Source organism: Aquila chrysaetos, chromosome 2 (assembly GCF_900496995.4).
Source record: "Aquila chrysaetos chrysaetos chromosome 2, bAquChr1.4, whole genome shotgun sequence".
NCBI classification, from domain to species: Eukaryota; Metazoa; Chordata; class Aves; order Accipitriformes; family Accipitridae; genus Aquila; species Aquila chrysaetos.
This window is the reverse complement of record NC_044005.1, coordinates 50,476,347-50,500,566: the sequence shown is the minus strand read 5'-3', so window position 1 is coordinate 50,500,566 and position 24,220 is coordinate 50,476,347. Positions and strand designations below refer to the sequence as shown.

The 24,220-nt window shown below is 38.0% G+C and overlaps 1 protein-coding gene across 5 annotated transcripts in view; it reads left to right on the top strand.

Moving 5' to 3' along the window:
• Positions 1 to 24,220, top strand: part of PDHX (pyruvate dehydrogenase complex component X) — a 60,721-nt gene that overhangs the window by 6,294 nt on the left and 30,207 nt on the right. For all 5 annotated transcript variants that reach the window (XM_030035943.1, XM_030035950.1, XM_041128445.1 and 2 more), the window contains 3 exons: positions 7,217 to 7,300; positions 12,709 to 12,809; positions 23,578 to 23,783. In XM_030035943.1, coding sequence (XP_029891803.1) covers positions 7,217 to 7,300; positions 12,709 to 12,809; positions 23,578 to 23,783 — 391 coding nt within the window. The remainder of the gene's footprint in view (positions 1 to 7,216; positions 7,301 to 12,708; positions 12,810 to 23,577; positions 23,784 to 24,220) is intronic.

Sequence of the window (24,220 nt, the reverse complement as noted above, 5' to 3'; positions counted from 1 at the left end):
TGCAGATAACATTATTTCATTAAGAGGGTTTATATTCTCTTGTCTGCTGAAGCTGCTGAGCAGCCCTCAGCTCCCCATGTCTTCCTAGATAGGAGTAGCAGAACGCTGTAAGTTTTCTTCCAAAACAGAATTTTCCTTTGACCGATACGATACATTGGTCTTTCTCAGGTAGCAGAAAAGTTCCTCTCTGTAATAATAAAAAGCCTTTATAAGTTGCCTGGGCCTTACAAGTCAAATATTCTGTGTACCTGGTGGAAAGCTGGGGAAGGATGAAGGAAAGAATTTTTTTTTATTTACTGTTATGAGTACTTGTCTGATCTCCCACTTAATAGAGGTTTTGCAAAGTTTTGCATGACTGTTACTAATAAGTCGTTAAGTGCCTGAGAAGACTGTTGGCCTACTGTATTGGCTGTTAAAGGCATAGTCATATACCTTCTAAGGTCAGTTTGAGTACTGCTTCTCAGTTACAGGTACCATTCTTGCAGTGAGGAACAATAGTATAGAAAATGGCAGTTCTTCATTTTCAGACTTGACATGTGCTTTGATTTTTTTGATTCTTCCTTCTGCTTTGTACCCTGTTTATTTTATTTAAATATTTTTTGCACACTTCATGTGTACTTGCTGCTGGATCTTCTCTCCCAACTTGATCAAAGGACCAGAATGGACTGTATATTTTGTGGTAGTTGCTCATAACATGAAAGGGAAAATGTTAGTGGCACAAATCTGTTGCTCAATTTTGTATTTATGCCAAAGTATGGAGCATATTCTGGGAAATGGATGAAGTGACTCTTTACTGAAGTGAAACATGTGAAGCACCATGTTTAAAAATTAATTTTTTCTTATTAGAAATGTGGAATGCTTTCATTTTTTTTCATTGAAGTATGTCCACTAGTTCTAGATAGTCCTAGACATTTGTGGGATATAACTTCAAAATCATATTTTGATTGTCAAAGTTGACTTGTCAAGTTAGACAAATGAAACAGAGAACACTTCTTTGTACTCTGTAATGTATTATTTTCTACTCAGTGTTATCTGTACGTATTTTTTTTTTAAGTGAACATATGTAGTATAAAGGAGATTGTGAATTCATGCTTTAATTTGTAGTATTTGAAAAATGATCATAGACAAAACATGATTTGGTAAATGAACACATATAGGCATTCACAGAATAATACACATTCTTAGCATAGTTCATTTTTCTGTGTATTCGTCCAAGATGAGAGGTTACAAGAAGCAGCTTTTTAAAGAAAATACTTGGAGGTAATTCAGATGGGAATTGCCAGTGTTATGAGGAACACTGGATACATTTCTAAGCATTACAGTAATGAGTAATACTAAACTGATAAGCATTTAATGTATATTTCCTCATGCAGTCTTCTGGGAACATTAACCATGCATACACTGGGCTCACTTCCACAGTTCAAGTGTTTCGGGGATGACGATCCTGATTGTGTTGCTCTCATAGGGACTTTGGGGAATAAATAACTAACTCAGTCTCTGCTCTTTGTGCATTGTCAAGTTCATTGATGGCTGCTGAGGTTATTAGTGGTTTGCTAAAATCTTTCCATTTCACATTTTAAAAAAAGTCATAGAATCATAGAATAGTTTGGGTCAGAAGGGACCTTTAAAGGTCATCTAGTCCAACCCCCCTGCAATAAGCAGGGACATCTTCAACTAGATCAGGTTGCTTAGAGCCCCGTCCAGCCTGATGAATGTTTCCAGGGATGGGGCATCCACCACCTCCCTGGGCAACCTGTGCCAGTGTTTCACCACCCCCATTGTAAAAAATGTTGTCTTATGTCTAGTCTAAATCTACCCTCTTTCAGTTTAAAACGATTACCCCTTGTCCTATCACAACAGGCCTCCAAAAAAGTTTGTCCCCGTTTAGGTACTGAAAGGCTGCAATAAGGTCTCCCCAGAGCCTTCTCTTCTCCAGGCTGAACAACCCCAACTCTCTCAGCCTTTCTTCACAGGAGAGGTGTTCTGTCCCTCTGATCATTTTTGTGGCCCTCCTCTGGACCTGCTCCAACAGGTCCATGTCCTTCTTATGTTGAGGACCCCAGAGCTGGACACAGTACTGCAGGTGGGGTCTTACCGGAGCAGAGAAGAGGAGCAGAATTACTTCCTTTGCCCTGCTGGCCATGATTCTTTTGATGCAGCCCAGGATATGGTTGGCTTTCTGAGCTGTGAGTGCACATTGCCAGGTAGTGTCCAGTTTTTCATCTACCAAGTCCTTCTCTGCAGGGCTGCTCTCGGTCCCTTCATCCCCCAGCCTGTGCTGATGCTGGGGGTTGCCCCGACCCAGGTGCATGACCTTGTTCTTGGCCTTGCTGAACCTCATGAGGTTCACATGGGCCCACCTCTCAAGCTTGTCCAGGTCCCTCTGGATGGAATCCCACCCCTCAGGCATGTCAGCCACACCACTCAGCTTGGTGTCACCCACAAACTTGCTGAGGGTGCACTCAATCCCACTGTCTTATGTCATTGATGAAGGTATTAAACAGTACTGGTCCCAATATGGACTCCTGAGGGACACCACTTATCACTGACCTCCATCTGGACACTGAGCTGTTGACTGCTACCCTCTGGATGTGACCATCCAGGCAATTCCTTATTCACTGAATAGTCCATCTATCCATTTTAGAGAGAAGGATGTTATGTGGGACTGTATGAAAGGCCTTACAGAAGTCCAGATAGATGACATCCATGGCTCTTTCCTTGTCCACTGATGTAATCTCTCCATCTGTTTTGGGTTTGTGTGGTGGGGTTTTGACAGCAGGGGAGGGGCTGCAGGGGTGTGTCCTGTGAGAAGCTGCTAGAAGCTTCCCCGTCTCCAAGTCGGACCCACTGCTGGCCAAGGCTGAGCTCATCAGCAGCGGTGGTAGTGCCTCTGGGGAGGAAACCTGCAGCGGAGGAGGGCAGTGGGATGTGAGAGAAACCCCTGTGCAGATACTGAGGTCAGTGAAGAAGGAGGGGAGGGAGGTGTGCTGCAGGAGGGGATGCCCCTGCAGCCCGCGGTGAGGTGGCAGGCTGTCGTCCCCCCCCCAGCCCGTGGAGGTGAATGGGGGAGCAGATGCCCACCTGCAGCCCATGGAGGAGCCCACGCCGGAGCAGGGGGATGCCCCCAGAGATGGCCGTGACTCCATGGGAAAGCCTGCGCTGGAGCAGTCTGTGCCTGAAGGACGGCAGCCCATGGAAAGGACCCATGCTGGAGTAGCTCGTGAAGGACTGCAGCCAGTGGGAAGGACCCACATTGGAGAAGTTCGTGAAGGACTGTCTCCCGTGCAAGGGACGCCACAGTGGAGCAGGGGAAGATTGAGGAGTTCTGCCCCTGAGGAGGAAGGAGCGGCAGAGACAACGTGTGGCGAGCTGACCCCAACCCCCATTCCCTGTCCCCCTGTGCTGCTAGGGGGAGGAGGTGGAGAGAACTGGGAGTGGAGTTGAGCTGGGAAGGATGGAGGGGTGGGGGGAAGGTGTTCTAAGGTTTGGTTTTACTTTTCACTATCCTTGTTTTGATTTGATTGGTAACAGATTAAATTGATTTTGTTTCTTCCCCAAGTTGAGCCTGTCTTTTGCCCATGACCATAAATGGTAAGTGATCCCTCCCTGTCCTTGTCTCGATCCGTGAGCTTTCCTTTATATTTTCTCCTCCTCATCCCACTGGGGCCTGGGGATGAGGAGTGAGCGAGCGGCTTCGTGGTTCTTTGTTGCTGGCTGGGCTTAAACCACGACATCATCATAGAAGGCCACTAGGTTGGTCAGCCAGGACTTGCCCTTGGTGAAGCCATGCTGGCTGTCTCCAGTCACCTCCCTGTCCTCCGTCTGCCTTAGCATAGCTTCTAGGAGGACCTGTTCCATGATCTTCCCAGGCACAGAGGTGAGGCTGACAGGTCGGTAGTTCCCAGGGTCCTCCTTTCTAAGCTTCTTAAAAAAGAGTGCAGTGTTTCCCTTTTTCCAGTCACCAGGGACTTCACCTGACTGCCATGACTTTTCAAATATCATGGAGAGTGCTTGGCAACTGCATCAGCCAGTTCCCTCAGGACTCTGGGATGTATCTCGTTAGTCCCATAGATTTATATATGTTCAAGTTCCTCAGGTGGTCTCGAACGTGATCTTCTCTTACAGTGGGAGGGACTTTGCTCCCCGAGTCCTTGCCGTGAGGTCCATCCACTTGAGAGGTGTGGGAAGAGTGATTGAATAATAATGGAAATAGAAATAATGGAAAAACTATGTAATGTCTTTAACTCTACCAAACCTGTGAAATCACTTATGGTTGAATACCTGCTTTCTTTTACAAGTGTAATGGTTTGTTCTTTCGTAATCCTGTAGCAATGAGAAAGACAATGTCAGATTTATTCAATGTATTAACATTAATGAATTGCATAACATGGATGGATGCTTTTAATTCCCTTAAATTGTTGTGTATTAATTGAAGTTTCACTTCTTTGTCTTCTCTGAGATCTTAACCATGGTAACTCTTAGGAGTTGGAAGTAAGGATGAGAAGTAGTCTTACTCTAGGTGACACGTGCTTTTCAGCTCAAAATTCTTCTAGTTTTTTTCCTTGCCCTTTTTCCTCTGGATAATGAGGGGGAGGACACGATTAATTTCCAAGTTTTTAAAACTGTTCTGCTTACTCTAAGCAATACAGCAACTGGGAGAAATGTGGTGATGTTTCCTATTGAATGATAATAAGCCTTAATGCTGGCTATTAGAGAAAAGGGAATATGAAGCAGAATTGATTCTTGCCATTGTATACAATGTACTTTCTATGTGTCTATTTCTATTCTCTAACTGAATACAGATTCAGATATAATAGTTCAAGAAAGGGCCTCAAAAATCAGTCAGGTGCTAGAAAACTACTCTTACAAAACAGTATCTAAAAAGATATATTTATTTGGCCTCATAACTATCCTTAAAAGTTCAGAAAGATAGTATCTCTTGTATTACAAGCTGTATGTTAGAACGCTACTTTGGTATACTGGATCAATTGACCAGAGATGTAGTGTGCTATGAAGCTGAGGAATGTGCTGTATCATGAGCCCTGTTCTCATAAGAATCCCACTTACATGGCATGCTGCTTTCTGCTGTGCAGTGCCACTTCTCTCTGTGTATGGGTTTACTAAGCAGATTCACTCAATTGGCAGGCTGAAGTGATCTGTTAGCTAGCTGTGTCTAGTACATGGTGTTGTGGGGCCAGAGAGTTTGTGTTGTTGTGTTGCTTAAATACACTGGACTTTTGAGATCTTTTTATTTGGCTTGTCAAAGGAAAGAAAAGGCTAAAAATTTACATGGTATTTATATATAGACACCTAGGAGAAGCATCTCTGTAATGAGAAATCTTTCAAGCTTTTTAGCAGAGACATGAAATCCAATCACTGAAACTTGAAATTAGGCAATTTCAGTCTGCAAAGTAGATATAGTTTCGTAACAGAAAGGATAAATAAACATTGGAAAAGTTTCTCAGTGAAAGGGGTGTATCATCAGTGTCTGGAGTACTAGGATCAGGAGGGCTTTATTAATTTAGAAGATATGCTTTAATCTGTCATCTGGAAAAAAATCCCACAGCCTGTGGCAAAGAGGAGAAAGAGAGGAGAAAGGAGGATGTAGTGTTTGTGGTGGATTTTGCCAGGACCAACAGAACTTCTGGTCTAGGAATTCAGGACTCTGAATTCCCATTTCTTTTTTTAAGGTTTGAACTTTGGGGAATGGGATTACATGTTTGCGTTGGCCTGGTCTTAGTATTGCAGTTCAGCATTAAGACAGAGGTCATAACCAAAGGCTAGACACTTACATCTTGACTGAGAGTCGGAAAGGATTCTAACAATTTGCTAGATATGTTCTGCACATTTACACCCTGCTCTGTCCTCACACTTGCATGCCCATGACTAGAAGCTTGAGGATGGATAAGTACACTGAGACAGAAGAGAAGATGCCTGCCTGGCTGGTACTCTGGTCATAGATTCATAATCATACTGCTGACATACTGCATAACTAGGAAGAAAAACTATGGTAAATACCACTGAGGAATTTGTGGGTGGAGTTACACTATCCTCTGTAGCACATCATGGTTCATCAGCAGGGAGCATATCAATACCTCTCACCCAATTTCTCATGATTGCAGCAGTTTTGGCCTCTCTTGAGGACTGAGATATGTGTGCGTGCATCTGTGTGTGTGTTCTCTCTTCTGGGCTTGCTTATATCTGACTGAGTCTTAACGTTCAGACTTCTTTTCTTGCCAAGCAAGCAGGAAATGGGAGGACAAGTCTTTGACACTGGTCTCATTCACTTGTGTCCTGGAGTAAATGAGAGGGTCTGGCATGGTGTTTTAACCAAGGTTTTTTCTCAAAAAAGAAAAGTTTTCTTCTCAAAGAGACCCTGACAAAGGCAGAACTAAGCATATGCAGGGCCATGTGTGGAAAGCCCCCCAAAATGGAAATGTGCTTTGGTTTAGTAGATAAGCCCTTGAAACACGAAGAGGCAGGGGGTGTTAGCTTGCTCAGCATTGAAATTTATGGCATTTCAGGTGTAAGGAGGGGGGGGGGATAAAAAAAAAATTAAAATCACAGCTTCATGCTAGCTGGTGATTTTTTTTTCCTAATGTATGTTTGTATTTTATAGCTGCTTTTTCATTCTACATGTAATAGCTTGTGTGTAGTTGGAGCTCTAACCAAGTTGTGGATTTTTTCTGTTTACGTTTTTGTTGGACTAAAGTTATGTAACTCTGTTTCACATGCAGCCAGTGTAGGATTGTTCAGTAGGTCAGGCTGATCTGAGGGGTACTTGAAATACTAGTTTGTATGTTTTTAGTAATGCACTAAGACTTGGTCATGGAGAAAATTTCCATTAAAAATTAATTGAATCAAAGCTGAAGCAACGTGAGTATCTAAAGTAGTCTTAATCAGATCCCAAGTTTCTATATCATATTTTTACTTAAGACAGAGTTTAATTTGCTTAATACTTTGAGTTATTTATGACTTCATCCTCAAGTTGGCCCTTGTTCTCTGTGTAACATATAGGTTCTATACTTAGTGCCTTGTTTTCCTTGGGAGTGCATGCTTGTATGTAAGCTTAAGAAAAGAGCATCATAGTGAATCTTTTGTTCAACTGTCTTTCAGATTCATGCACTTTTAGTTTCATTTGTGTTAAGCAGTTAACTGAGAAAATAATTATACTGAAAAAGTATTTAGTCTAGATAATCATGTGCTTGTGTTACAGGTACGCCTGGTATTAAAGTTCTCATGCCTGCACTTTCTCCTACAATGGAAGAAGGAAACATTGTGAAATGGTTAAAAAGGGAAGGTAAGATAGCATTCTTCAGCTATATAAATCTCTTCTGTAAGAATAAGATCAGTCTTTCTGGTTGTACCTTTAGTATTTTGAAGCAAAATGTTTGGTTTATGGATGCTGTCTTCTTGAACAGTACCTAGTTTGAAATTGCTGGTTCTTGAAACATTTTTCCTTTAATTGTCTTCCAAAAGGTTGCGTTGATCATGTTTTTGAAAAATTTCCATTAGGCTGTTCCAGGGTGTGAGTGTGTATATGTTGTTTTTAATTCCTGGTGTTGTCATGCTGATCAGTAACTTTGGAAGTCTGAGAGCCTTTGACTTTGGGGAAGGTCTCTGTTTCATTATTCCGCTGTGTTATGAAATAACATGAAAGATCTGGTATTTTTATAGTTGCTATTCACGGCTTACTTTTTTTTAATATCTAAATTATAGTCTACAATTAACGCTGATAGAAAAATTTAAATTACTTTCATAACCCAAATTCCAAATGGGGAAATCTCTTTCAAAAAAACCTAGCCCCAGAACAAAAACCAAACTACTCCTTAAAAAAAGCCGTAACAATCTTAGTTATCTTAGGTTCTCTGTGCTCTGACAACTGAAAAGTAATATACTGCTGTTAAAATATGTTGGAGCAGCTATATAAATAGTCTGAATGTATGTTTTGTCTTCACATAGGTTGTATGTAAATGAAAAATGATCTGGAGAAGAATTGGCAGTCCCTGTTCTGTCAGGAGACCTTTCTCCCCTCTCCTCCTACCCTTTCCCCTTTCCAACTTAATATTAAAACTGGATTTTGACTGTAGTTTTGGATTCCAGGTAGCAGTTGTCTGTTGGTATAGGATGCATTGCAAAGTTTTAGATGACTGTAGGAATATATCTTGTTCTCAGGCATTTTTAGATTTGCTAAAGAGATGAACACATTTGGAGAAAAGAAACTCTCAAAGTGTATTATCTTTGACAGACACGCTTTGATGAGCTAAATGTGTGTTTTGACTATTCTGCCCAGATAAGCCATTTCCTTTGGCTTGCCCTCTAAGTGTTGATACAGCCTCCATCATTGTGTTACTGGAGTACTTTGCTTTTATACGTTTTGAGAGATGGCCAGAAGGCAACTTGTTCTAGTAGGGGACCTGAACTTTTGCTTGTAAAACTTCTAGTAATAATTTCTTCAGAATTTACTAGGAACAATATGGCAGTCTATGTCTGTAAAAAGTAATTGCACCAATGTTCTTGAAACTTGAAGCCTCAGTTTTTCAAGTATCAAGTCCAAGATTATGCAGAGAGAGGAACAATTCTAAGTCCTTTTTCTGTTCATTAGCTGTCAATAATTGTAAGACATTGAAAAACAGACTACTGTTGATTTTTAATAATTTTTAATAAATATAGCATTCAGAATTGCAAGAGAAAGCAAAGAAAAGAGCACGATAGGAGTTGAAGTAGATTGCAGTTTGCTCCACGACGCAAATTAATCAGTTTTCATCGTAAAAAGGTCTTAGGATGCAAAAGCTGTACAATGGTTTTTCTCAGTCTTTCCACTACACTTCCACCCCAACACAAAAGGAAAAGAAAGTTCCACAGCTATTTTAATGAAATTAAAATAAAATCTTATTGATGGTTGGACTTTGAGAGAAAACTAGTTTAGGATTTTTATTGCTCTACTTTCTATTTAGAAACAAGACCAAAACTGAATGTAGTATATTGTCTTATTTGGCACATCTGTGACCATAATAAGTTCCTATAGTTATTTTTTTCCTCTGACAGTCTGGAAAATAAACATAATGACAACATTAAAAAAAGTGAAGATAAATTTTGAAGAAAAAAGCAAAGTGAATTAATGTTTATACTCCTGTCTGCAAGGGATGCTCATAACTACATAATCGTCCAGTGAGTTGGCCCTCTAAATGTAGTGGCACTGCTGAATATAAATGTTTGATAATCTCTATCCAAGAAAATAAATATTTTAAAGCAATTGACAGAAGAAAGCTGATGATTGCATATGAAATGTTTTTTCCACTGTATAACCAGCAGGGGTCAGTGGAATACTGTTCTGATAATTTTTCTGCTTTTTGTAAAATGAAAACATTTGATATTTACACAGTTTCACAGGGTGGACAGATGATTTCAGTACTGCAGAAGGAAAAATGCTGAATTTAATTGACAGCTTTACTATTTCCTTCTCATTGTTAATACAGTTTCATATTGATTCCTGTGGGTAATAAAGTCGTTCTCATAAAAATAAAACTGTGTTTCTAAAAACTTGTATTTATTATGTATGAATTTAAAGTTGATGAAAGAGGACAGATTGACAGCCCAGGAGACCAAAAGCCTCTTGTTACTGTGGGCAGGAAACAGAATAGGCAACAGTGCCTGCAGTTTCCTCATGCAGTGTAACTCTGCCGCCTTCTGAGATATCACCTCCAGGGACTTCAGTCCCTATGCTCAGTCAACTTTGATTTGATTGCAAAGAGTACATCAAGGAATGCAGTTTGTATCTTGTGATTTGGATACTTGTCCGTCAGTAATTGAACAGAGCATGTAGGCTATTGAATGCCAATTGGATGCTATCTCCTAGAGAGAAACGCAGCTTCAGTAGAGATCCTAATCATTCAGCCTAGCTGTAAGAACTTAATAATTAAAAAAAACCCAAACAAACCCTACCCAAGATTTTTCAAAAGCATTATATATAATCTCAGAGAGCTGCCATTCAGACAACTTCTGTTGCAAATACTGTTCTCTCATTATAAAGTGTAAGAGCAGAGATATGCTCTGCAGAAGTGTTCTTTCCAATCCTATCTGTTGGGAAAGCTGATTTGTAATGACATCAAAGTCGGCATTGATAAGGAGCTATCACAAATTTTGCAATCTCTAATGAAAATAACTATGATCCTTTCTGTTGTGCTTGGGTACTGAAACACACATGAGATTTTTGAATGCTGCTGTGAAGTATTGTTCTTAAAATTACATTTAATAAATTGCCTTCCAAATTTATGACCGCTTCTTGGCTGCAGCAGTGAAAGGAAAACAAAAAAAGTAGTGGAAAACTGGTTTGCCCAGTTGTCTGAAGACTTTTCCTCTTGCCTTCCCTCTGCAAGATAATCCTTAGCTTCCTGTGAACAGTCTCACATACCCAATTTAAGAGATGTGTCCTGTGTGACAAACTTGAATGAAGGTACTTGCTTTGGCTACCTTACACTGTTGGAGTTACTGTTGCAGGTTGCTTAGCACAGAGATTTCTTTTTAATGGTGCAGAACACTTACAGTCTGATTGCAGGTTGGGAGAAGAGAATAATTAAGGTACAGAGTTAAGCTCCTCTTTCTGATTGCCTATCTTAGCTCTGTAGGTTACAAAATTTGCCCAACAATTTGATTTCTTAACATCTATGAAGTACTTATCTAATGATCTGATATATGGGCTACTTTAATGATGAAATGGAATTAAAACACTGGTATAGAGCCTGGAATTTTGACTTCCTGTTATAAACTGTTTATGCTGTAGTTATTGCAAAGTGCAGTGTGGCAATTAGTACTACTCTGTGTACTCCCCTGCCAAGTTCAGTAATGGGAACACTTATGACTTACAAAATTATGTAAGTGACTGAGCTTTGACTGTTTCCATTGTTTACCACTGCAGAGATCACAAGGATCATACAACACTTCATTTCCCCACTCTAATTCAGGTAGTCTTGAAAAAGGAAATAATTATTTAAAAAAAAAAAAAAAGTGTTTATCTCTTACCTAAATACAGGTGGTAACCTGCACTAGGTTTATTCTGATGCTTAAGTACAACAGTGAGTGATATCAGGAATTAAATTAAATGCTTAGACAGATAATACTGTTGCAGCATTTCTGGTACTGGGGAAATACTAAAATTTTACTTCATATAAAAATTGTAGTCATGTGTTAGACTTGTATGTCTTGTCACTATTTTTCAGTGCTCTGTAAGGAAAAGGTTATCAATATTTTGGAGGCCAAAACATTCAACTACCTCAAAGTTTTTCAGTGTAATTTCAGTTTTAATGTTGGCCGTCTAGTCAGTATTGGTCTGTTGAAAGAATCCAGATCCATAATATCTTTATCATGCGCTAGCGGATACAGATATTCTTCAAAAGCAGAGGAAGAGTATACGTCAAAATTAATCATAGATTTGTGTAACGCAGCAAAAGCAATTTCTACCACTTGTGCATATTTTTATTTCACAAAGTAAGTATGCCTCTAAAAGACCTTTTTTAACTATTGACAAGAAGCTCAACATGACCTGGCAATGTGCGTTTGCAGCCCTGAAAGCCAACCGTATCCTGGCCTGCATCAAAAGAAGCATAACCAGCAGGTCTGCTCTCATTAGACCCCACCTGCAGTACTGCGTTCAGCTCTGTAGCCTCCAACACAGGAAGGACATGGACCTGTCCAGAGGAGGGCCACAAAGATGATCGGGGGCTGGAGCACCTCTCCTATGAGGACAGGCTGAGAGAGTTGGGGTTGTTCAGCCTAGAGAGGAGAAGGCTCCGGGGAGACTATATAGCAGCCTTCCAGTACCTAAAGGGGGCCTACAGGAAAGCCAAGGAGGGACTTTTTACAAGGCCATGTAGTGATAGAACAAGGGGTAATGGTTTTAAACTGAAAGAGGGTAGATTGAGATGATATGTAAGGAAGACGTTCTTCACTGTGAGGGTGGTGAGGCACTGGAAGAGGTTGCCCAGAGAGGTTGTGGATGCCCCATCCCTGGCAGTGTTCAAGGCCAGGTCGGATGGGGCTTTGAGCAACCTGGTCTAGTGGAAGGTGTCCCTGCCCATGGCAGGGGGGTTGGAACTAGATGATCTTTAAGGTCCCTTCCAACCCAAACCGTTCTGTGATTCTGTGAACTATATAGGAGATTAAGGAAACAAGCTTGCAGACATGCTTTCCAAAGAGATTGAAGTTCCTGATGTTTTTATTTGAATAACTTTAATAGTGTAGATATAAACTAGAGAACTGTGATACTTAAAGATGTTGTTGCCTGTGACCATTGTCTTGAAAAACTATAGTTTTAAATAGCTTGCTTTGACTTAGGGCTAGCAATGAATATGGAAGGCTCAGGATTTTATTCATGGCAGTGTTACTGAGTGATGGTGTTCTGGAAATAAATTTCATTGTGTGTACTTCCTCTTGGAAAACCTGCTGTAAACATCAGTATTTGGAATATGTTAATGTTCTGCTGCAGCAATTTGTGTCTCTGAATCTTAGTGGTTTTATTTGGAAATTAAAGATACAATATGATAAACAATGATGGGGGTTCAACTAGCTATGGAATATATTAAAGAATGTAAAATGGTGGTATTACGTGGATAAATATCTATCTTCCATGGTTAAATAGATCTGAAAGGAAATTTAGGATCTGAAAGGAAATTTAGGATAAGTATTCTGAAGTTCTGTTATATTTTGCAGGTGAAACAGTGAATGCTGGAGATGCATTGTGTGAAATTGAAACAGACAAAGCAGTGATTACCATGGAATCAAGTGATGATGGCATATTGGCTAAAATACTGGTAGGGATTCTGCCTTTCTGAGTAAGATGATATAACTCCATACTGTTGTTTAGCATATTGCCTCAAAAACTAGTTAGGTAGCTAAATTTCCTTCTGCTCAGCTTTCAGAATAATGTACTTACTTCATTCCTACTGAGAAATAGTTGCTCTATTTCATACATAGAGTATGAATGCATACTACTGGTGCATGATTCTGTGCATGTTTTCATACGGATTTTCGGTTAACCTGATTGAATTATGTTGGTTTGTAAGTTTTGTACCTTATGAATTATGTCCACAAAATATTGCAGTTTATGACATCTCTTACTCTGAGTTATAGAAAAACAAAGATACATTCAGTTAGTTGGAATATGGAATTTTGGATGGTACTTTACCCAGGATGTGCGATCTACGTGCTAGATTATCTTGTGCTGGCCATTGAAGATGGAACATTATATAAGATGGGCTCACCCAGAGGACAATTCTTACAACTATTAATTTCTTGTATGCTTAAAATTAGATTGATTAGGCTTAATAAAAAGAATGAGAACTGGGATGAATGTGAAGTTCTCTGAACCTCGTTTTGGGGTATTTGTGTGTCTGTGCATATATAACAGAGATTAATGGTCAGTTTCTTTGGGTTCCTTGTTTATGTTTGGCTTTAAATCCTATTATGTACCAAGATGGAAGCAGTAACAACTGGACTAGAGAGATCAGGATGAAGGACTTAGTTCTAACCCTGCATTGCTTAAGGTCTGCTTCCAAGTCCTGTGCTATTCTTTACATACTGTATTCTAAAAAGACAAGTAAAAATCTGTATCTTTTTCTTTCTCCTCCTCTTTTCTAACATTTTTGGAAAATGTTTCTTATTTCAAAATGACCTGATGTTAATTCTCTTAAAAATTTAGAAGGGTGAGGCTGTAATTCTGAGGCCTTCTGTTGCTGCTTCTGTGTAAACGTAAATATTACATTTTCTGAAACCTCATATTTGATGCTTAAAAATTAAGTGAGACTATTTTTCTTGTCTATTAAATATGTATAATGGGAAATGTATTTTAGAGTTTCTTATCTTTAGGGAGGGGAATGAAAGTTGTTATTGTGTATAAAGGCAGGGGAAGGATTTTCCCTCCCTTTCAATATTCACCACTTTTTCTAAAGTTTTCCCCAAACAATATCCAAAGCTGCAGAGTTCTCTTTACTGATCCTGTGAAGGCTTAAACTGTCAGTTAGCCTCTAGCACTTCCAACAGAACACTGAAATCTTTTCTTTTTCCCTTTTAGAAAGTGGGTAGATAAACATGGATAATCTTAAATATGATTTTGCAATGAGTTTGTGGTTTGGATAAGATAAAACAACTTGCTCAATTACAATTGTAGAAAATCTAATTGGGCAGTCATATCGGCAGCTAAATGGGGAAACAAGGTTCTGCAGCATAATATTTCTTAGTTTTAATGCCTATACTGATATATAAAGAGCTTCTTACCACACTAAAACATCCTACCTATGAGCTAGTGTCTCCAAGAAAAGTTATGAAACACTTTGTAATGTTCGAACGACAGGATACTGAAGAGATCTACTTGAATCACTGTGCAGCTTCTTACCTTTTTTTGGTGGTAGACATGTTAAAATGAGTATTAGCACTGTTATTTTGTCTTGATTCCAAGAGTGTTTGACAGACACTTTGCCTGTCTTCATAAACAGTATGTCAGGTTTGGTTGTTCCAGGACTATTAATTTATCCTCTATTCTTTCTGTCAAAGGATCCTTTGTGTCTTGAAGCATTGCTTAATAACTTAGGTTTCCAGCATTTTAGTGTTTGCCTTTCTCTGGCTCCTTACCCTTGCATACCACTCAGTTGCTTGGCCAAGCAATTGCATCTACAAAGTGCTGTTGAACCTGGTGTGAAATGAACACCATGCAGCAGCCATGGAGATTCACCTTTACTCAGGCGCAGCCCAGCATGATTTGGTGCAGAGGGGATGCATGACTATGCAGCTGTGTGGTGCCACTCTTTTACCACCTTACAGTGAACATAGAAGGCTTTTGTCGTAGTTGGGCTCTGTATTTAAATACTGTTGTAGCTTCAACTGCAATTTTTATACTTCAGCTTGTACATCAGTTTCAGCTCCTGCATTCAAGATACAAAGAATGTGCCAGTAATGTTCACATGAAAAGTCTGGTTTTAAATGACTTGCCCCTGTCTTGTGTGGGAACTCGGTAACAGAAGGGACTACATTTCAGTTCTCCAGGACAAGATTCAGTTGTCTTTGTGATACTTCCCTTTTGCATCATTCCTTATGTATCTTTTACATCACCCCCCGCCCCCAACCATAAATGAAAGGCTGCATAAAATGATGAAGCAGGAATGTCCTACAGAAGAAACTCCATCTCTTTGTACTATCTTATATAGCTTCATAGAAAATGGAAGAAATACAAGCAAGCATGTTATCAAAGACTAAATGATACATATACAGAAATTGTGCTGATTGTACTGCTGGAAGGTAAAATATTCAATAACAGTCTTTTGCTGTTCTTGTGTGTGGAAATCATTAATAAAGCTGTAATACACTTTTTGGTGCAAACCACATTTTCCAAATTTTCGTGATGCTTATAGGCTAGTCTATGCCTCATTTGAAAGAAAAGAACATATGTAAATTATAGTCTGTATTCCTTACTCTCACAAGACTCTATCCTTGTGGTTTGCTTGGGAGGACTAAAATTTTGTTTCTTCATTTCTTATGCATTTCTCTCCTGAACTCCTCACTTTCTGAAATTTTCAGAACGGTCTCATTTCCATGCTGGTGGAGTATTGCAGCTGTTTCTTCCCTCCCTCCACAGTAATTAAACAACAGGGTGAATTGGAAGAACTTGAATAAAATCAATAAAAAATTATGAGAAATTGTTTTGCCATATGTGTAATAGATTATGAAACCTTTTGTCAAAATGTTTAGTTCAAATTGGTATGTTTGGAGAGAAGAGAGTGGAAAAACTGTAGAGATTGAGAAGTAAAATGTAGCAAGATGAGTGTAATGAACTTGAAAGGGAAAATTCTTGGCTGAACAGTGGTGGTTTTAGAATGAAGATGCTGCAGTGACAGAATTCTCCACTAGGAGAAGAGATCCAAGACCCCAGTGAAAAGCTGTATTGAACAAAATCCTTTTTGTGATAGGAAGAAAAGGAGGAAAAAAAACCCACTAACACCTCACCCCCCCGAAACCAAAACAGAGTGCAAAAAGAAACCCCTCTTGCATGAAAAGTAAGACCCAACTGAGAGATCCAGGCTTTAATTAGAAACTTATAATTGACAAAAATACATTTTATGGAGCTATGAATAAAATTGAATTTACTGTATAGGTTTTCATTAACTGAATGCTCATTAACATGAACTAGGGAGACACTTCTTTATTGACTTTTCTTCACTGAAATCCTTTATGTTCTATAGTAGAAAAATTTTTACCATTTTAAACAGGTAATATGAAGGGTAATACTCTTCAAATGGTTATTTCTGTTTTGCATCATCTGTTTAAAGGGTTATTAGCTCATAATCTGTATATCAATTTTGTCTGTGTTTTCAGAACCTGTTGATAACTGGAAAATATTATTTCAAAAATAAATGTGAGATTCCTTTTAAGCTATAGAATCTTTCCCCTTCCTAACATACAGGGGTCAAATATCAAATTAGAAGTATTTTGTAGACTGCAATGTGTCTGAGATGCAGTAAGAAATACTAAGAATTCCACTGTGTTTAGGGTGAAATGAAGTTAAAAGTATTTCTAATTTTAGTATGCAAAGTTGTATAAGCACAAAAGAATGATTTCTTGAAGCTTAAATTAAGATTTCAACTAATCTATACTTCTTCTGGAAAAAAGTTGTTTATCCATTTTAGCTCCATGTTATCATATCTTTTGATCAATAAATAACTATAAGAAGCCTGAAACTTTTTGAACTCTACTCAGTACTCTTAAATTCCTTTGTGGAGATGATACCACTATTTCAGTCACACTTCTAGGCATAAATACTTAACAACTACAGGACTTTATCTAAAAGATGCGACTGTTTTTGTAGTTCCACACTAAACAAAGTGTATCAGATGCTGCCCTGCAAATGTTGCTTTATATACGTGCACTTGTTAATAATGAGACTATTTAAAGCTTAATGGCATTCAGTCAATTTGAAAAGCATTTACTAAGAGATGCTATCGTCTGAAAAATGAAATAGGCATGAAATGTAAATGTCTGTTTTCCTTGATGTTTGCTATGTTCCATTGTTTCACTGTGTTTAATACAGAAGTTTCACAATCAAATTAAGTTTATGTAGAAAGCGGGAAAAAGAATTAAAAATTGGGGGGGGGGGCTGGCTTTCCACGGAAATCTTACACTGTTTCTGAAGGTTGTAGTTACTAAGTTTTGGTGTGACCACAAGTGTTGCTACTAAAATGTCCCCAGAAGATATTGCAGTTTTTGGTCTTAGCACTTAGCTACATTTGTAGCTCTAAAAAGGGTGGATATTGACTTAATTAGTTAACTGCAAAAACCTGGAAGAGAATACAGAAGATCAGAGTGTGATCAGAATGGATAAAAAGGGGCGAAATTCAGCAGTGTAAGGTGGAGTCAAGGAGCTATAGATAAGTAGGTTAGAGAAGGACAAGTCATTGATTTCCTGCAGCATCCTGTACTGACAGCAGCTCAGATTTACCTAAACCATTTGCTGATAGAGACTCTTTACGTGCTATGACACCATTCTGTATTTGCATTTAGAAAAAATATTTTCTCGGTCATCAAAAGTAAATCATTGTACAAAAGTACAATGTACAACATACAAAAGTACATTCTTATTTTGATGCAGTGGCCACAGATTGCAGCTGATAACTATTCCATTTATCACAATCATTTATGTGCTAGAAGACTCTTAACATATCTCTCTCCAAGGTATTCTCTTCTGCAAGTTTGAAAACGCTTGAGTCCTTCAACTTTAAAAGGATTGTTTTCAAAACTCTCTTTTGTTCTGTTATAATCCTTCTGTTATAGTTTTTAACAATTTGTCTTGGAAGTATGGTGCTCTAAACTGGATTAAATATTCTATCTAAAGCCTAATCAGGACTTTATACAGTAAAATACTTCTCAAGTATTTAAGGGAACACTTCCCAAATGAAATATGCTATGCCTCTCTCACCCTTCCTTTTTTGCAGCAGCGTCTATATTGACTCATGTTTAGCTAGTAATCCTGTGTAAACTTGGAGCCTTTTCTGCTTAACTAAAAGTGTTATTCTACTAACAGTCCTACAATCGTTAAGAGCTAAGATTGCATTCTTAAAGAAATTGCTGTTGAAGGCAAACTTTTATAGAAAACATTATGTAATTTGGTCAGGGAAATCTCATCTAGGGAATGATCTAAGCAAGAGGTGTGGATTGCATAATTATGTATAGGCATTACTGGTATTAGCTGTAGTCTAGCTACTTAGGAAACAACAGAATGGGCATAGGTACAAACTAATTCCTGGAGCCGTCAATGTGCAAGAGAAAATTCTACCCTATGCATGGTGAGACACATGTTTCTGCTCCTATTACAAAAGTCATTTGGGTTGGTATATTAGGTTGCCTATCTCTGCTATGGTTGCACTTTCTTACAACAGCCTGTATTTGCATAGTTATCCTTTGCAAAAAAAGGGAGAGTGGTTTCCTGTGGCAGCATTTAAGAAGTGATGGTCTGTTTAGTATCTTCCGTTTTTGCAGAAGCAAAGGGAACGTCCTTTGCAAAAATGAAAGCATCAAAATAGGTGGAGGGCTGAGTGGGGAGGAGACATGATGTAAGATGGAACTCAGCTGCAAGTGAAGTCTATCAGGGCATACAAGAAATTGTCATTAGTGTTTAATTTCTACAGGATAACTTACATTGATAAATCGTAGTTTTTCCCAGATGTTCAGATTTTTTGTAGCACCTTGAAACTTCTGAGTTTTTGTGTTCAACTGTGGAGCAACACATCTAATAAGTTTCAGAGAATCTATTCTGCTATCCCAGGACAAAATCTCACACCAGACGTATTTTTAAAAGTGTTTTTAGTCTCCGTATAGTTATTTTAGTAATTGCTGGAAGAGTAATGCTTTCACTATTTTTAATTCTCTCTTCTTCAATTTTGAATGTTTCTAAAAATTATTTGGCATCTAATAGCCTTGACAAAAACTTGTGCAACCTCTTCATTATTTTTTTTTTAATATGAAATACCTATTCTGCATTTACAAATACTGCTTTGTTAGATTATGTGAAGAGGAGATATGGGGATTTTTTCTGTCAAAAGTATTAAAGAATGATTCCCAGAGAGACATTAAGAAAAGAATAGCAGACTCCAATATTGATTTTTCAAGTTTCTTTAGTAGTAATGCATGATGACTACAAGTAGCATTAGTATTTCAGAAGCTGTGTTTTTCCTGTTTCCTGTCTTGTATTCTGAATGCATTCCAGATTTCAAAATTTGTGTGTATTGCTGTTGTGGCACATTTTTTTGATGGATCAAAACCAGACTCTCCAGCAGCTACATGATACCAGTATCATGGAGCAGTGACAGTTGGCCTTAGCCAGGATATCCACATCATCCAATAACAAATCATATGCCAACAGCTGCGTCTGAGGAGATGCCAGGAGGTAGAAAATAACTATAATGTCTTTCAGATTAAGGGAAGCTTAATTGGAGTAACATGAACAGATTATTATGCAAACCCAATTTTAAATGGATTATTTTAATCCCCCTTTTTAGAATCTAGAGATGGTGGGCTTAAGTATTAGAGTACAGAATAGATACACAAATAGGCTTTTATTCCAGTCTCCTAAAAAGTACAGAAAAAACCTGATGTTTTGGAAACTGAAATAGTAGGGGAGCAATAAGATCAGAAATTTTCTGATTGTTTTTTTCCTAGCTCAAGTATGATCCTTAGTACTCTTTCTGCAGTATGCTGTGGATATTTCTGCACTATATTGGGTGTTCAGTAGATGTTTGTGTAAGGTTTATAACATTAAGCTGTCTCAGGTTTGTGGATGGGGAGATGATTTCTTATTGAAAAGACTGTCCTTCCAAAGACCACTCAAAAGTTTCAGATGTGATGTAGTTGATGGGAAATTAAGAATGTTTGGTGCATCTGAGTTATCAGCATCTGGATGAAGATTACTCGCTTCCTAAAAGAAATGAGGCAACAATTTTATGTTCTTTGATGCCAACTACAGTTCTGCACCATCTTGACTGAGTTCAGTACAGAAAACTGACTCAAATAAACACACTATCTGCCTAACACTTTGGTTTTTACCTTTAAAGATAGAAGATTCATTAGATTAAATGAACTCAACTTCTGTAACCCTTGGGTTTTTTTGACTGTATAATGTAAATATGTATAGTTTAAGAAAGAGCAGGGTAACAGTAAAATAGATATGCATATATTCCTTTTCTGTCTGAATAAGTCTTTTAATGATCACATCTGATTCAGTATAAAATGCAGTAAAATATTAAATGACTGAATGAAAGTATTAGAAGGGTAATTTCAGAATGGTGATTGTTCTTTTAGTAGAGTTGCTTTTTAAATTAACACTGACTTTTTTTTGCCTAAAATACTTATTAGTTCAGTTTGGACCAAAACCAGATGATGAATTATTGTTGAAGAATTGGATTTAATATCCATTACCATTTTCTCATTCATGACCTAAATGAGAATTGGATGAACTGAAACTACTTGGTATAAAACTTCCCACTGCAAAGTGAGCCAGCATAAGTTCCATCCACCTTTCTTGCCAGTGTAGGAGATAAACATCTGCTTTGGTATATGTGTGTTAGTGACTAAAGCACTGTGCTGCAGTGGCAACAGCTCCAAGGGAACTTTATTCCTCTGTGCACTTAATCTCCTCCAATTTTTTCTCCCTGTCATGGCTCACCTGTGCTTTGTTGGTTTGTCAGCAAAGTTAAGATCTTTTTGACGCTTCTTGGCTGTGCGTACACACAGTAATAGAAATACAGTGAAGCTACTTATTTCACCTCTTTCTACAGCTGAAATTCTGCTGTTCACTGAGATTTATGCAGAGAGGTTTTCTGGTATTGTGAATTATGGAAATGTAGAAGTGACTCAAAAATCCAGGAGATGAAAAGTTAAGCAAAATAATAACAATTTTTCGTTGTCTATTCTAGTTCCAAGCTGCAAAGGCTATGTGTTTAAAAACATGTTTTTTTTAAAAAAATACATGTGTACACTTTTTAAAAGTATCAACTCTGCAGTCATCTCTGCTGGAAACTTGTATTGGAAAATAAGGAATGATGGGGTTCTCACTTAACTGTCTTGGAGCGGTGAACATGAGAAAAAACACAATTGGCTTGCTCTGAAGAGTGAGAGTTGACAGCATTGATGGCTTTGAATGCTCATACATTGCTGGGTTATAAACAAAGCCTAACTAGTATAAGTGTTGTATTATGTTTCTGAAGGCTCAACCATCCCTCTTGGATTTCTACATGTGTTATCATAGCACCATTAAAGCCCTCTGACACCGAACTGTGGTAAGGACTTGACACCCACAAGCATGTCACAGCACTTCTTGGTCTATTCAGTTACAATAGGTAGACTGCTCATAAAAATAAGTGTTCTCTGTTGTATGTGCAAGCCTTTGTAAAGGAAAGAGAAGACATGCCAAAAAATTTGGTTTGTTCTTATTTTGGAAAAAAAATGTTAACTGCTGCATACTAATATGTTATGAGGAGTATTTTGAACTTGGGGGACATACCTGTATTGCATCATCATTGGTATGGATCAAATATCTGAGTATTATGCTGATAAACATAGTTTTTCTAAATACCTTGTTCAGTGCTAAGTATGATAAAGCTGTAAAATTATTAGTGTGAATAACCAGTACTTTGTATGTTTATCGCTTTGTTTTCCCCAGTTTTTGTGTTTCCGTGACTAGGTTAGGTAGGTTGTGTTTATACTGGTTTTAAGTGTCCGTTTTATTTGATTATGAGTGGTAGTAACTTTGCAATTATACATAGTTTTACAAATCTGTTTTTCAGTGGGCTTTTCTGTGATAGGATCTTTAAGCCTTAGACGAATCAGTTCAGGACTTTTGGTTGACGTTCTGTCATCCCCAAGTACTTTATAGTCTGAGATTACTCAATAAAAATAAAATATGAAGTCTTGATGGACTCATCAGACTTACGTCTCTCAAATGAAGCTTTTCAGAATATTAATGGAGAAGAATGCATCAAGAGATCAGAACAAGAAATATTGAACTAAGTCTTAAATAATTTTTTCCATGTAATAAATACTCTTAAAGAAGAAGTATTACACTAGAATTTACCTAGTGTTCATGGCGGAAAAAGAAGTGAACTGACAAAACTGTACTTGTGAGGTGTTTTATCAGAACACACTGAGAACAAATTGCCTTTGCTGTTCCTTCTTAGGTCTAGTGTTGGTCCTTCTAGGGAGGGAGCTGGGTAATCCTGTGAAATCTGATACATCCTGTCAGTGGAGTTAACTGTGCAGACAACCAACTTACCTGAGTAATAACGTTCTAGTATTTGCATCTGCCTAGTACAGTCTTCAGAGCATTTGTTTTTATTTATTGGTGTTTTAAGTGCCTAGAAAACCCAATTAAGGTGGTAAGAACAGTGTGAAACCTGATACTGTGTATATTTTTTTGTGTGTCTGTCTTTTGGGCTTTTCAAATGATAGTGATTTGCATTTTCTTGGGTAAAATGTCAGGATTGCAGATATATACCGGCTTCATTTGAGGCAAATGTATGTGCAATATGGCTTTATGATGGAAATACAATGTCCATTTCCTTTGTTAGGAAATCAACTCTATTCTAAGTTGTAATTGACTACCTGTGATCCTAAAGGTCTATCTTTACATTTGGCCTGATGTCCTGGAAATGTTACTGCTTTTGAGAACCTGAAGAATTGTACTTCTGCAACCATTTCAGAGAACGTAGGAGGAGCCCTTCATTAGGTTGTTAGGTTAACACGACTGCCATGCCTTTATCTGCCAAAGTATTGAAGAGATATTTTGACTGAGATACAGGTATCTCTTTGTTTAAAAAGGAACCTCTAGAATAGATTGGCTTTATGCAATCTAATTAGATTATGTTAGACTAGATTATATTTATCTTTCTGTAGGACTTCTGTTCAGATGATCTTTGAAACAGTGATTTACGTACCACAACAGTGCTGTCACTTTCTTGGTGGACAGACTTGTTATTTGGCACCAGTTATATTAAACCAGACAAACTCAGAGGTGGAAGTTAGTGGAAAGTGAACATTATCTTTTTCAAAAAGAAATAATGGGGCACTGTTGTTGCAGAGTTTTGGTCTCTCTTAGTTTCCTTAGCTTCTGAATTTACAAGCTTGTGTTTTAGAAAGTAACACTGCTAGATACAGGGTAGATACCTCAAAGTACATCTGCTCAATGTGTCCAGCAAAACTTTCAGGCTCTGTTCGCAAGATTAGGCATCCACATTTGTGTTCACTAACTAATGTGACTGTATTCTTGGAGGTACTCAGTAGTCTGTAACTTGCTTACTTTGATTTCTGAATGCTAAATTTAGATGTATGGGATTTTGGTGCATAAGTTAATATTTCTCACCTTATAATAGAAACTGTAATTAATTTCAGTCATGAGTCATCTTATTAATAGTAGGAATAAAATGGGATATATTTTCTTGATGAAGTGTCATTAATATGCCTGAAATTTTCACATCTACCATTTTTAGTCATATTGGTCTAGACAGCACAATATGTAACTTATTGTTCTCATTGCCTTAAATTTAGGTGGAAGAAGGAAGCAAAAATGTACGCTTGGGCGCACTAATCTGTCTGCTGGTAGAGGAGGGACAGGACTGGAAGCAAGTTGAAATACCAGCTGATGGTAGTGAACCATCTCCTCTGGCTCCACCAGCACCTGCGCTTACCTCAACTCCTGCAGGTCCTTCAGTTTCAGCCCCTCCTAAACTGGAACATCATCCTGGAAAGTTGCAGTAAGCTTCTATGTTTGTTATGAAATGGAACTCTTAGATCAGTAGAGCTGAACCAAGAATAATCTTTTGTCCCTTTTTACCTAGTATTAAGCTGTTAGTTTAAGAGAGTGTTTCAGTATGTGTGAGGTAATAAAGATTGCCTGCTCAAAATATTTCTTTGCTTGTAAGCCCAATAAGTCAACTGGAACAACATAGTTTTATTAGAACGCTTTCTATGGATATGGTTTTATTCTGACTTTGTTCTGCTTTATGAAGAATTCTAAGCTTAGTTAGGAAGAAGTTATGTTTATATATGATGGACACTAATGCTTATGCATCAGGTGCTCAGTTTACCTATAGCTTGTTTTCTATTTCTTTTTTAGGAGAAAAAAATAAACAAATGGCACTCTCCAAAACCCTTCCAAGCTCTTGCACTTTCTATAATAGGAAAAAATTCT